General features: G+C 34.3%; 1 protein-coding gene across 6 annotated transcripts in view; it reads right to left on the reverse strand.

The window, feature by feature from the left end:
• The window catches only part of PTBP3 (polypyrimidine tract binding protein 3), an 89,062-nt gene that overhangs the window by 22,749 nt on the left and 50,347 nt on the right, over nucleotides 1–15,966 (reverse strand). For all 6 annotated transcript variants that reach the window (XM_074362015.1, XM_074362013.1, XM_074362011.1 and 3 more), the window contains 3 exons: nucleotides 12,028–12,192; nucleotides 4,004–4,114; nucleotides 2,364–2,538 (listed from right to left, as the gene is read on the reverse strand). In XM_074362015.1, the coding sequence (XP_074218116.1) occupies nucleotides 2,364–2,538; nucleotides 4,004–4,114; nucleotides 12,028–12,192 (451 nt within the window). The remainder of the gene's footprint in view (nucleotides 1–2,363; nucleotides 2,539–4,003; nucleotides 4,115–12,027; nucleotides 12,193–15,966) is intronic.

The raw sequence follows: 15,966 nt of genomic DNA on the forward strand, positions 1-15,966 counted from the left end.
CTATAGGTATAATGTATGTCTCTAAAAACAGGGACAGAGTGCTCACAACTTAGCCCTAAGAACTTTAAAGGGCAGTTGTAAAAGAAAGAAAGGACAGCCAGTGAGGTAAGGAAAAGAGGGGAGAGTGGTGTTTCAGAATCCAAGAGAAAAAAAGGAGGGAATAGTGAATTATGTCAAGTATTTGTAAGAGGCAGAGTAAACTTTCACGCAATACACAATAAAAAAGTATCCTTCTCTGCTGAATCACTTATCTCGGAATGTAGACCTTATCTTGTAGTGACTAAGGATTTACTAATACAATACAAAAGGATGGTAACAGTCTGATATTTTATATTCAGAAACCAAAAATTTTAGCCATATTTTTAAAACGTCTTCTTCCCACAATGCAGAACATTAATTCCAAAAATTAGTATAATGGGTGCAGTTCTGCATTTGATAGCAAGTGTTGGCAAACTTGAATGACAGCCCCAATTTCTATCTTTTGTGATTAAAATGGTAATTAAAAAGACCTTTGGCTCAGCCAAACTGGACTGCTGCTGATAACAAATACAGCTGTCCCTCAGTATCCACAAAGTATTTGCTCCAGGACACTCCCTAGCCCCTCATCTCATAGACGCCAAAAATCCAAGGATGCTCAAGTCTCATATAAAATGGCATAGGATTTGTATACAATCTCTACATATCTTCCTGTATACATTAAATCATCTCTAGATGGCTTATATCTAATACAATGTAAGTACTTGTAAATGCAGTATAATGCTATGTAAATAGTTGCTGGTGCAAGGCAAATTAAAGTTTTGCTTTTTGGAACTTTCTGGAAATTTTTCCCCCAATTATTTTTGATCCACAATTGGTTGAATGTGCAGTGCAGATGCCAGACCAGTAGATATGGAGAGCCAACCTTACAAAACACAAAAATTGGGTCAGACCAAACAGAAACTTTAACAATTTAGGAACTGAACCCACTTGATTTTTTCAGTTACAAATAACAATAAGCTTTTAAAGTCATAAACTATTTTCTAGAAAATTTTAGACAACTGTTTGGCTAAAGATTTTTCTTCTCACCTGTAAAATTAAGATAGACTAAATACCACTTAAGGTCTCAATATTTTATGGCGTCATTTGGGAAAGAAAAAGCAATCACAAAGGGCAATAAAATTTAATACTCTATCTAAATAATAAACCACACTTTTGAGAGCTGCAAAACCAAAAAGTACACTAGCCTAATGATATATCCAACTAGGCCATGCACTACTTCTCCTTTTACATAAAGGTTTATTTTAAAAGTATAAATATATTTAGAGCTAATTTTAAATGAAAAAGGAAGCTCTTCAAAGCAACATTTGCATGAGCAATGCAGAAGACTACTTTTATTTGTGCAAAAATGCAACTTCACATTAAACTTAAGGTATAGATGAAGAGTTCAGATGTTTAAAAAACAAAACCGAAAAAAAAAACCCAAACCCTCTTCTTTGAATAAAAGAAGAAGATACCACACTCATTTAGGCCCTTGTTTTGAAATATCACTACTTATGTGGTATATTTACACAATGGAATACTACTCAGCGATGAAAAAGAATAAAATGCCATTTGCAGCACATGGATGGACCTGGAGATAATCATTCTAAGTGAAGTAAGCCAGAAAGAGAAAGAAAAAAGAAAAAAGAGGACACTAATGAACTCATGTATCAAACAGAAACAGACTTGCAGACATAGTAAACAATTTTATGGTTATTGGAGGAAGGAGGGTGGGTAGGGGTAAATTTGGGAGTTTGAGATTTGCAAAGATAAACCACTATTTATAAAAACAGATTAAAAAACAAATTTCTTCCTTATAGCACAGGGAACTATATTCAATATCTTGTAATAACCTTAAATGAAAAAGAATATGAAAACAAATATATGCATATATATGCATGACTGGGACATTATGCTGTACACCAGAAACTGACACACTGTAACTGACTGTACTTCAATTAAAAAAAAAATCACTACTTAAAAATGGAAACATATTTCTATCAAGAGCACTTATATCAATATTCTGTTCACTATAAATCAACTTATTTAAACCAATGTTAATATGTAAGAGTATTAATTTGATGCGATGGTTGTAAGGATTATAAAGAATGAGTAGTATCAATGTTAGAAAATAAATTCAAGTTCAAATATCCACTTGTTTTTGCCAACTAATAGAATCTACTAATAGGAAAATTTAATTAATGGACACATTTGTTCTATGATTCTTGCTTTCCTTTAGAAATCCTGAGAGAATCCAAGAAGAAACTAGCTGACATACACAGATTAGTAAATGAAACTTTTAACTTCAGAAAACTTGCTCTGTGATCCAAAATGGAACTACTCACCAAAAGCAGCAGCCATAGGGGGTTCAAGGGATGGCTGGCCATCACCAGTAGGAAGGTCTAAGCGAGTGAAGTCTCTGCTTTTGTCGTTATTATATTTCACATTAAGGCTGGTGAGCTTGGAGAAGTCAATACGCAGAGTGCAGCATGCATTATAGATATTCTGGCCATCCAGAGCCTAAAGCATGTAAGAAAGGGACTGATGTTTTGCAAGACAACAATGATAAATCAAATAGCCTTCACTTTCACAAAGAGTGGCTATCAGGCATAAAAGCAGAGAGGACTAAACTAAAAGCCAAAGACCTATGTTTACTTTAATTAACTTCTGTCACTGACTGTATGAGCCTAAGAGAGAAAAAGAAAACCTCTATTTCTATTTTTTCTTCTGTAAAGTAAGGATAATGATCCCTACCTTGTCTGTGGTAAGATCAAATGAAAGAGGAGAAATGTATAAGCTTGGAAAACTATTACACATTATTATACACTGTACTAGCTATTACTATGATTATTTTGTCCACAACAAATATTTAAAGATATTTAAATTTTACATTTCATCTTAATTCATTTTAGTGTAGTTTATACAGGTTAAGATTAAATAAAGCCTTTGTAAATGGTATTTGTCAGAACCACAAAATGTGAAATATTATCTACCACGTTCTTTCTCCTGTAAATTAATTTTGTTTGAATATTAAGCTTGAGGAAAATTTGAGTCAGATTAGATATAAGACCAAAGATCAGCAAAGATAAGATTTACCAAATGGATACTTACAGCCACTTAGGACTTGTACAAATACTCAAATTTTTAAAAATAGATACCAGAAACCAAATCATAAAAAATAAAACAAAAAATATACAAATATACAAAAAACCCTGACATAATAAGTTATTGATGAGTACATCATTATAAAGCTACAAAATAACATATGCAGGTAGAGGGTACAGCAAATATAAAGGCTATTCTTAATCAAGAGCCAGACACTGTGTAATACACAGAAGTACTATAAAACTTAGTCCCTATCTTTGAAAAAAAAAATCAGAAATAATTTGGATACTGATACAGGATAGAATCAGAGTTAGGGACAGATCTCAACAGGAGAAGGGTCAAATGTAACCAAACTGAATGCGACGTTTTATATATCTTGTCAAAAGTCAAGCACTCATATACTAAAAGACAAAATTGACAACAGCATATTTCCTAAGAATTAATGTGTTCACCAATTTAGAGCTCAATGAGATTAAACAGTGAATGTGGTTACAAAAATACTGAAATCAATCAATCTTTGGCTCATTTAACAGAAGTAAATGAAGGCATTAGGGCAAAGATATTTCTACTTTATTAGTCAGATTACATCAAGGTACTGTGCTCAACTCTAGACCTTAAATATGACAAACAGAAATGAGTCCCAGAAAACTGAGAAATGATAGGTGATTTGAAACCATTTCATATGAAGAAGTAATTTTTAGACTATAAAAAGAGCATATGGAATAGTACATTTAAAAATAGTAAATTTTATATTATACATATTTTATTGTAATTTAAAAAAACACATGGTGATCTGGGGCAGAGAAGACATGATGGCTTTCTTTGGTATCACTGAAGTGACTGATTAATAACTGAAAAATGAAAAAAAGATCATAATTACCATTTTGGCATAATATGCATTCAATGGGTCAGCATACTGAAGCAAGGCTTGAAATTGATTATTCTTTGTAAAGGTGATAATCTTTAAGACTGTGCCAAATTTAGAAAATATCTGGAAAAAAGTTCACATGAGGTTAAATCTAAGGGAAAAATTTAGCTAACATACCTTTATAAATACAATTTGATTCATGAATCCCATTTTTAAATGAAAATAATTTCCTCTATTAAAGCTTTTGGTACCAAAATTACTTAAATCAAGCTGAAGATGTTCATGTTAACCCCCCTGCATGGCTTAAGACAGAGTCTTGTCACACAACAGGCACTAAATATTTAACTTATTTTATAGCATATTATAAATGGCACAGCACTAAAATAGGAGGCTACATCAGGAATTAACTAATCCTATGAGATAACTGTGTCACAAAGCATATAAATGGAAGTGGAAGAGTCATTTCACCCTGAGAATCAGCATCTACTTCTTGAAATTTTCATAGACAGAAAAAAATACAAAATATTCAATAAAATGTTCAATGCTCTATTAGTTCATCAAATATTTACAGAGTACTGTTCTAAGCCTTGATAAATCAGCAGTGAAGGAAACAAAGACAACAGTCTCTGTTGTTGAGGGAAGACAGACGATAAATAAGCAAATAAATAACAATGTTTGGTAGAAAAAAAGTGTTACACTTTAAAAATTAAAGGAAAAGGGTATAACCAAAAAATTGTGCTCTACCCTGGAAATTTGACACAACATTGTAAAATGACTATAACTCAATTAAAAAAAGTTTAAAAAAAATTAAAGGGAAAGGGGGAAAGTGAATTGGAATGCAAGTTGGGAATGTGCAAGAGTGCTCAAGAGTACTCAATTCAGTCTTTCTGAATTGTTTTTGGAGAAGAGGAATAAACAAGAGTGGGAGAAGGTTTCCTGACAGATCCCTGGTTACCAAATGCTCTTACAATACAATACCTGTGGTGGGGAAGTAGACACCCCACAAAGGTTCATGGCCAGGGTTACTACAATGCATTTTGCTTTCCTCTGACATCCCATTTTTAATCTGGATCTTAATGAGTCAGAAATTTGTCCTTCTGCTTCTAAGAATAAAAACATAAGTACTCCATATGCTGGTAAGAATTTGCTATTATCAAATACTATGTATTTATGTCCTTAATAGGCAAATGGTCCTGCTTTTTAATTATCAGAAAGAATAATCAAGAATAACTATCCCAGAGCATAGGCAACAAAAGAAAAAATAGATAAATTCAACTACATCAAAATTAAAAACTTAACATTCATCAAAAGACTATCAACAGTGGGTGGGGTGGGGTGGTATACAGTTCAGTGATAGAGCACATGCCTAACATGCACAAGGTCCTGGGTTCAATTCCCAGTACCTCCATCAAATAAAAAATAAAAATAATAATAATAAATAAGTAAACCTAATTAAATTACCCCCAAAAAAGAAACAAAATGACTATCAACAGACTTGAAAAGGCAACCAACAAAATAGGAGACAATGTCTGCAAATCATTTATCTGATAAGAGGTTAATATACAGAATACAAAAAACACTCCTACAAGTCAACAACAAAAACCCAATTTAAAAGACAGGCTAAAGATGTGAATAGACCTTTCTCCAATGAAGATAATCAAATAGCAATAAGCACATGAAAAGATGCTCAACATCACTAATCATTAGGGAAATCCAAATGAAAACTACAAGATACCATTTCACACCCATTAGGATAGCTACTATTTTAAAAAAAAAACAAACCAAACCAACCAACCGACCAACAAAAAAACAGAAAAGATTAAGTGTTGGGACGATGTGGAGGAAATGGACCCCTTGTGTACTGTTTGTTGGAATGTAAAATTGAGGAGCTGCTATGGAAAACAATATGGTGGTTCTTAAAAAAAATTAAAAATAGAATTATCATATGATCCAACAATTTCACTTCTGGGTGTATACCCACAAAAACTGAAAGCAGAAATTCAGGAAGTATGTGTATACTCATGTTCATAGCAGTACTATTTGCAATAGCCAAAAAAATGGAAGCAACCAAATTTTCCATCCACAGATAAATGGATAAACAAAATGTATTATGTACATAGAATGGAATATTATTTAGCCTTAAAAAGGAAATTCTGGCACGTGCTATAACATGGATGAACTCTGAAGACATTACGTTAAGTGACTAATGAACATAATGAAGATATTATGTTAAGCCAGTCACAAAAGGAAAATGATACATGCCTGCTTCTATGAGGAAGCTAGAGTAGACAAATTCATAGAGACAGGAAGTAGAATGGTGGCTGCCAGGAGATGAGGAAAGGACATATGAGGGAGTCACTAGTTAATGGGTACAGGAGTTTCAATGGGAAGATGAAAACATTTCTGGAGATACATAATGTTTGGTGATGATTGCAAATAATGTGAATCTACTTAATGCCACTGAAACTGTACAATTTTAAAAAGCTAAAATATATTTATGTATATTTTACCACCACACAAAATAAAACAAAATAACTATACTAAAGTCTAAATACTCATTTTTAGCAAGATACTCTTTAACATATGTAATTAGAGTCAGATACTTCTTATAAGAGATAAGATCATCATCAAGATTTGTGGAGCCAATCTGTCTCAGAAGGGCCTACCAGAAAATGCCATTCCTTAAAATCAGATAGTCTGAGAGTTCTTTATTGAAATTAAAAATTTTTTCTAAGTGTGGTTAATTTCATTATGGTCATATTCCAGGGCTTAGAACTTTGAGACCTTAACCTCTCATTTAACTGTATTCTGAAAAACACTAGGGAAAATTTTTGTTTTTTTCTTCTAACGAAAAATTCAGTCTTGTAACAGGTTATTTCCTCAGTACACCCTCATGTCCTAGATAATATTCTTAAAGTTTATAAAAGAATACCAAATTTACTTTCTTCTCAGGTGTCTAAGAATATGGACTTTATGTTGTATCTTTCTTTAAGATATAGGTATAAGCATTCTTGGGAAAAGGTCATATATTTTCTTAATTTCTATCCTTGGTGATATTGTGGTGTTGTGCACAGACACAGATCAATCTATATATTATAAGTGCATCAACTGAGCAGTTTGTTTTCACTTGATAAAGGAGTAGTAATAGACTTTTTAAGGAAATATATAAAAGGAGATAAAATAACTGCCTAACCTCCCTCCTTTATACTGCAGCCACAGGTAGTGTTCTAAAATACAAGTCAGATTATATTTTTCCCTGCTTAAAACTCCTTACTATCTCCCTATTATCTACACAGTACAATCCAACCTCTTTGGTATACCATATACAATCTCTTCCTGGTGTACCTCTCCAACCTCATTTCCTGACACTTTTTGTATCACACTATTTATATCAACAATATGGAGCTGTCTACAGTATTTTTCCAAATACACCAAGTGGTTTCAGACTTCTATGCCTATATATGTGTCTTTTCCCTTTTCCTGTAACTTTGTGCATAATTTCTAGTAAATGTTTGTCAATGTTTTTCAAAACTCAGCTCAGGGAGTAATGCCACCAGAAAATTCTCAACCTCCCCCAAATCTCAGTAGAGTTAATTCTCTTTCCCAAATACTATTATCCCCTTCTTGGCTGCATACAAATATTTATCTTGTTGTTTTACTTATACTGTACTATACATTCGTTTACATATCTGTCTCCTTTAACTAGACTGAAAGCTCCTTGAAGGTATATACCTTGTCTCAATCATTTCTATATCATTGAGTAAATTCCTGGCATATAAAAGGCACAAAGTAAATACTTACTATTAATTGACAACAAATACACTCTGAGACCTGATTGAAGAATTATGGCAATATGCAATTTTTAAAATGATAAACATTTTAATGTAAAATATCTCATTAATGAAGTAATAAGAACATACAATTTGCTCTAAACTTTGGGATTTTATACTATATTATGCTATAGAACCTAGTTAATTTCCACTTAACCTTCAGATTTTGTTAATTTTAGACTTTCATTTAACTCAAACAAAAATTGAAAGCATAGTCTCACTGACAGATGTGTTGAGCTGTGTGATTTCCATCTGACTATGCTAAGAGAATATACATTTACTCAACTGCTAACATGGATAGCTCTCTAGAGCCCCTTGGATTGTATTTACTAAGAGAATAGCTATGAAGGTCAATCTGATACTTTTGAATCAAGTAAGTGAGCACCAACATCAGGGAATTTAGGAATGCCTGAATTGTGGTTTTTAACATCTTTTCATAATACTAATTTTTAAACAGGTTTGGTCTCAAAAGATTGTTTAGGCAAGCTTAGTATGTAAAATTTAACATATATCTGTATTGATTACAAGGTCTTTGACTATTTTCCTAATATATTCATTTTGCTGTCGTAAATATAAACAAGCACATAGACTTCATTCTTGTTATCTCCTGGGCATTTTAATCTTTTCAGACTTTAAAATGGGACTAATAAAATACTGAAGATCAAATACTAGTAAAATTAATCTTCTTGGTGATGTTTACAAAGGCAGAACCTGCTAGAAACTGAAAATGTTCACTAGCATTCACTTGTAAAAAGCATACTTATATTAGAACTTTTTAAAATAGCAAGCACACTGGCCACAATTTGTTTATAATAGTTTTTGTAGCCAACAAAACAGTGACTTAAGAAACAATATTATTAGTTTTGAGTCTTTTACTTAATACCATAATAACTGGTTTTTGCAAGCTATTTATCTTTATTCTGCAGTTCAGAAAGATCAGTCCTTTGTCCTGAAGAGATTCAGCTACTGGACATTCATAAAATAACCCCCATATATAACAGAACTTAGAAGTAATGGATTCCACGAGAAACCTGTTTTAAATTACTCCTTCAGCACAGAAAGAAATTTTTTAGAATGCAGTGTTGACTTTATATAATGGATCAGTCAATGAATGCTTTCTTTATCTACAAACACTAAGTGATATCATCCAATCCAATGGCCTTAATTACCAACCGTATGCCGATGATCATCAATTCTCCAGCCCCAAATTTCTTATGCCCAATCCAGATTTACTTCCCAGCTGCCTCCCCAACATCTCCCACTTGGAGGTCTAACAGTTATTTCACATTCAACATGTCCCAACGCCTCATTCCTGCCCTCACTCCCACCCCTGCCCCAAATCCTTCTTCCCCTCAGTCTGTACTATTTTAGTATAAGACAGCTCTATTTTACCAGAGGGTCACATTCACAGTCTGGAAGACATTCTTGATTACTCTCTTTCTCCTCATAACCCACATCTACTCAACTCATCAGCAAATCATTCCAGATATATCCATAATCACCACTTCCAGTGCCCACATACCCACCTGGGTCATCACCATCTCTCATCTGGACTATGATAAAAGCCTTCGTTTATGCCTACAGTTTATTCTTAACATAACAAGAGTGATTCTGTTAAAACATAAATCTATCACTCTACTCAAAACCCTCCATGGCTTCCCATTTTACTCAGTGTAAATATTATAAAAGCTTTGCATCATTTAGCTCCTAACCCTTTCTCTAAGCCTATCATTCATGGCTTTCCTATTTTTTAAACCCCAATAACAGTCTTATTTATGATATTTGAACACATTAAGTACACTTCCATTTTGGGGACTTTGCACCTGCTGTTCTTTCTGACTGGATAATTATTCTACCACATTTACACAGAACTTACACCCTCACATCCTTCAAGCCTCTGCTCAAATGTCATCATTTTGGAAATATTTCCCCTAGCTTCCCTTATCTGAAAGAGCACCACTTCCATCTCAGTCACTCTTAATCCCCTCATTATGAACTAAAGGATAGATATTTAGAGAGCAGTTTAGCTAATGTCTCTTCAGCAAAGCATATAAAGTAATCTGCTAATTAAAACATGTGCAACCAACTCCACACTTCACATATTTCCCAATCACAATGTTTGTCACATTTTATGCTATTACTTATGAAATTATCTTATCCACAAGACCACAAAAGCAAGAATCAGTTTACTAGCATCTGATATGTACAACTGACATTTCTTGAAGGTATAAAATAGATACCATCTTCATCTCCATTATATAAATAAGAAAAAGACATAGAGGGAGTAAGTTACTTGCAAGGTTATAGAGGTAGTAAGCGCTGTAGAGCCAGGATTCAACCCAGCTCCAGACCCTGTACCCTTAATCATTATGCTATACTACACTTTAGCTGGCTAACGGGATAGAGTGCCAGGCGGAGGGGACTTAGTTAACATAATTAAAGATTCTCTGAGGAGGTGAATTTGAGCTGAAAATAGAATGATGTAGATTCAGCTAAGCGACCATCTCAGTAAAGAGTGTTCTAGATCTAGGAAATAGAAGACAGAAATGGACTGAGACAGGAATAAGTTGTGGGAAGGGGGAGAGGGTCAAAGGGCCAGAAAAGCCATGGTACTAAATAGCAGAAGAGTTAGGAAATGAGGCTAAAGAGATGGGGAGAAGTCTGAATACGGGGGCTGTAAGGGCCTTGGTAAGGAGTTTTGTTTCTTTCAGCAGCAGTGGGAAGGAGGATTAAACAAGGCTGAGAGTCCTACCCCAATGGTTACTGTTGAAGACTCTCAGAATGACTCCTCTTCACCTGAAGGACCCATCATCTTTTGGCAGAGAAACAAGGTTTGTTACTGGTCTCAGGAGAGAAGTGGAATGACAAGACGGGACCACATGACCTGGCTAACCTCACTGCTGACTGAGGGCAATGCTGAGCCACAGGTTCAAGATCAATTTTCCTAAAGCAGTAGAAGTTAGCAGCAGCTACAGTGCCGCAGCAGCAAAAGTAAAAAACACTGCTGATTGATCACTGGGTGTTCAACGCCACTTTGTGGGACAAACAGAAGCGAACAAAATCCACCAAAACAAAGAAGCCAATCACTTAAGTAACTGCTGAACCTTTTTGGGGATCAACAGTGGCTACGGGTATCACTGCTAAAGCCCTCCCTAGGACATGCTTCACAAATGCACATGGTTAGAAAATGGTATTCAGGAAACTATAAAAGGGAACATAGTAGGCAAAATAAATGGTACATTTTGATATTTACATGCATGGCATATGAACTATATTAGGAAATATATCTGAGCTCTATCACCAATCAGTACAGTGACTGTGGGAAAGTAACAACTTCCAAGGTTCCCCCATTCCCTTATTTGTAAAAGGTGAGGACAGGATGCATTTCAATTCTTAAACACATGTGTACACAGTTAATGATTCATGCCATTCTATATATAGAGGTATTAATATGAAAATAAGCAGATAATGTTTTAGTGTTTTAATATTTTAATACATGGGTTGACAAGTATAATGAAACGGAATACTGGAGTTCACACAGGATGCCTGAGTTCTAACTTGCTCTTCAATTACTCTTTACAATACTGAACTCATCAATTATCTTGGTTTTATTCACTATACAATTATATAACTAGGTGATCGATGTCCCAGTTTTAAAATTCTATATACTCACAGACAGCTATGATTTGGTACTCTGACTCTTATCAAGACAGTTTAGATATAGAAATGGGCAGTCTACGAAAGGTATGCTGAGCATCAGTCAGTATTTAACTTGGTATTTCCATGTTACATGTGAAGAGTTACTCATAGCTTCCTTTTAGAGTTTTTAAAATAAAAACACTCAAATGTAGGAAGGAGTCAATAGAAATAAATTAGTTGTTTCCTATACTGATGTTACTTTCTCAGGAATAAATACTACCAGTGCTTTTTACAGGAGTATATGCTTTATTCATCTTCATGCTTATGTATTAAAAAAAAAGAATTTCTTATACATCTTTTCAAATCAAGTATTTAAGTTAGAAAAAGGAGGCTGCCAAAAAATTGTCTCTAACTGATACTATTTCCTGCATGAAACTGAAGATTTCTAAAAATTATTTAAATAAATACATTAACCCAAATCAACAACCTGAAAAATTAAAGATATAAAACATCAAAAGTTATAGAGGTTGCATTTGACTCTGCTTTCACAAGACTGTTTCTCCTTACCTGATGAAGAACTTCCAGAGTAACAGGATAAAAGAGGTTTTCAATAATTATTCGGAGCACAGGACTCTGCCCAGGTAGGACTGTGCCTTCATTGGTGGGAGCTCCAGGAAGCGCCAGATTTCCTGACTGGACAGCACTGACAGCCTGCAGTGCGGCTTGGGCTCTCTACATAACAATCCAAAATGAGAACTCTCCATTACATAGACACATGATATAATCCTTAAAATTAGCTGAGGCAAAGTAATATGAAGTAATATAGTTAAATAAAAATATACATATCTACTCTCTCTGGATGCATATATCCCAAATTTGTAATCAGTCAAGAATCAAGAGACTTGCTTTCTTATCATAATGACACAATATTTAAGAAAGGTGCTTAAATTTGCTTCAACAAATAGGGAAAAAGAACCCCCACATGGCCAAAAAAGAAGCTTGAATATGATTTTTATTTATTTTTAAATGACAATAGCAAAAAAATTCAGTGTAAAATACTAAAGATCACTTTAAAAATCACTCAAGTCCCTCTTCTTTCTTCTTCCCTGGACAATTGAGTTCTAGAGCCTATAAGTGGCCTATGATAGGTGTAAATACGGAGGAAGAGAGGAGCTGCAGTAGTTCAGAGTGGGGCAAAGGGGACATTTTGAGACGAAGGCATCCTGGCATGGAGCATCAGAACCTGAGCAATGTGAGGAGCACATCCCTGTGGTAGGTCTGCCTGGCAAGTGTAACCTGAGCCCAAACAAGGTGAGGAAGTTAACTGTGTGTGGGTGGCTCACTGCTGGCTGTCAGACCTGGGGAGCATGAGAAGGGTAAGAAAGTCATCCAGAGGAGAGCAGCCTAGCCAGAGTGTCAAAGCCCAGAAAGAGTCAAGAAGGGGTCCACGTGGTGTAGGAAGCCAACGCAGTAAAGACAGTCTGAGTAGGGTGAAAAGGAGATCAGTCCATGAGGGGCAGCCTGGCATGAGATGTTAGAGCCCAAGCAAGGTCAGGCAGACAAGTTCCCAAATATCATGCTCCACTGAAAGGAATCAGGATATGCTCTAAAAACTGTCTAGTTCTATAGCTAGAGCAAGAAAAGCATAGATGAATGTATAACTTTTTTTTGTTCTTTTGGGGTTATGTTGTTGTTGTTTTGTACCAGAATGCAAAGAAGTGTTCAGAGAATGATGGGAACATGCCAAAAGGACACAGAAGACAGCTTGAAGGGGCTCCCACTGGCCAAATATAAGACAATTTGAGAACCAAAATAATGACTGTAATGAATAAAAACCCATCAGGTAAAATGGGAAACCTTAAGTCCATATGTTGATATAAATTAACCGCTGATAAGGAACAGTATATTTACACTGTCTTATAGTAACTTTCTCCCAAATACTTTTCTTCTCCCCTTTGTAAGTCATAACTCTTACAGTGGAGAAGCTAGGCAAACACCATCATATCAAGTGATCGAAGAGCCCACCATTACTAATGCAAAAATTGAAATTATGTGCCACATGATATGATGCAATGAGAAAAAACCAGCATTACTTCTGTGATGTTCCTGTCAAAGCTACATACACTGAATCTAATCACAAGGAAACATCAGAAAAACTCAAACTGAGAGATATCCTAAAAGATAAGTTGCCTATAATTTTCAAAAGTGTCAAGGTTACAAAAGTCAAAGAAAAACTGAGTAACTGTTTCAGATTAAAGACTAGAAAATGTGACTTCTAAATGGAACATGTGATCATGAATAATGTTTGTTTTGCTAAAGCAAACATCATTGGGACAACTGGCAAAACTTGAATGGGGACTGAAGATTGGAGGGAAGTAATGTATCAATGTTAATTTCCTGATTTTGATCACTGTACTCTGGTTGTGTAGGAGAATGTCCTTGCTCAAAGGACATGCACACTAAGATTTTGGTCAATGAAGTAAGACTACATTAACAATTTATTCCCAAATGCCTCAAAAAAAAATTAAGAATTCTTTATATTGTATCTACCACTCTTTAAAAATTTTGTGACTGTCTCAAAATTTAAAATACTTAAAAAATTAAGTAGGTGAAAGAAGGGAAAACTGAAGGGGGAAAAAGCATGATTAATGACTATTAAAATGAAATGCAACTTTTCATTAGTCATTTGTTTCATACTTATAATTCTTAAGAACAGTGATAATTAGTAAAACATTTATGCCACAAAATGAAAAAATCCTATCACTTTAATGCAGCTTCTTTCATTTTTAAATATTGTATTCACTTGTAGTTCTAAAGATCACAGTACTTTGTGTGCTATTTTATATTAAAATTTCTTGTTTTGTTTCTGTAATTTTACTTTTTAGTCTACTATTTATTATACCACCTCTCCAGTATTAGATGAGTAGCTTTCCAATATTTTTGCATGATAAATAACATTAAAATAAATATCTTTCTGAAAACTAGCAATCTTTTACTTTCTGTATGCTTAACAGTTGAACAACTTCCACTTTTATATTTACATACAAATCTTTTTTTATACCTTTTAATAGCATTTTTATGCTATACACAGATTTTTATGTATCAGGTAATGCATAAACTGCCAAATAATCCGTTTCCAAATCATCATCATTATCTTTGAGAACAATATATGAATTATTTGTTTATGTCATTAGCTTTTAAAACTATGCTCTCATAAAGCCAGGTGTGTGGAATACTGAGCAACTCAGTCCTGCTTCAAACATGGCGGTTTATTTACTTTACACTGGGCTCCCCAGTTAAGATTTTATTTGGACAAAAAGGGTTGTACTGCTTTCAAGTTTGAAGACTGGTTCACACTTCCACTTTGAGCCTTTCATTAGGCAAGGGTGAGGCTGGGAGGTCATTCAAAAAAGACCCAGAATTGACACAGGTGTTAGAATTAGCAGATAAGAACATTAGTTATTATAATTGTATGGCACACACACATACACATACACACAGAGGAAAGGTTAAGTAGAGACATGGAAGATAAACAGTGCTGTCCAACAGAATTTCCTGTGATAATGGAAATATTCAGTATCTACAGTATTCAGTATGATAGCCACTAGCCACAAGTGGCTAGTGGGCACTCAAAATGTACCAAATGCAACTGAGAAACTGAATTTTTTAACTTATTTAAATTTAGCCACATGTAGCCAGCAGCTACTATATTAGACATCACAAGCCTAGACTGTCTAGGGAAAAACGTCATCATAGTGAGGCTCTCAATGGAATGATGGTTCCTTTCCTTTTTAGATTAGGATGATTAAGTCTTATCAAAACCAAGCCTGCACATTCAAAAGTAAACTTAACCTCACTGACTTTACTTCACTACCCCCATCAATCATTCTATCAATCCTTCTTATTAAACAACTCTGCACATATGCTCACTGCTGCTGCTGTCGCTGTTACTACTGTTGTCGTTGCTGTTCCTCTCCCTTCACTCCTTCCTCTTTGGTACAAGGGATACCACAGTGGAGAAACATGAGAAGCCATGGTATATATTGTCCCAATTATTCCAGACTTGTCAATATTCTCTAGTACTTCATGGAGCATCAAGTACAAGGATCTCTGTGTAGCAGGCATACAAGAAAGGCTTTTGACAATAAAAATCTCAGAAAAAGATTGATTTATTTAATAAGTAACATCGAAAAGTCTGAGGAAAAACAATATCTTCTTAATATGAAGAGATTTCAGATACATAGAAGACATTTTCTGTGTATCTAATGCTAAAATTATGACACAGAGAATTCTTATTATGGGAGGTAATTTTTAAATGTTTCAGCAACATTTCAAATCTGAAACGTTTACATTAACTATTAGTAGAGGGACTAGCAGTAGTATGTTCAGAAAACCAACAATATTTTTTCGACATGGGGGAGGTAAACACACTCCATGTAAAATTTAAACATGCCTGGATAATGTGGAGAAGCCATTTCTAAAATTGAGATGGAAATGAATATACAA

This window comes from Camelus bactrianus, chromosome 4, assembly GCF_048773025.1.
Source record: "Camelus bactrianus isolate YW-2024 breed Bactrian camel chromosome 4, ASM4877302v1, whole genome shotgun sequence".
NCBI lineage: Eukaryota > Metazoa > Chordata > Mammalia > Artiodactyla > Camelidae > Camelus > Camelus bactrianus.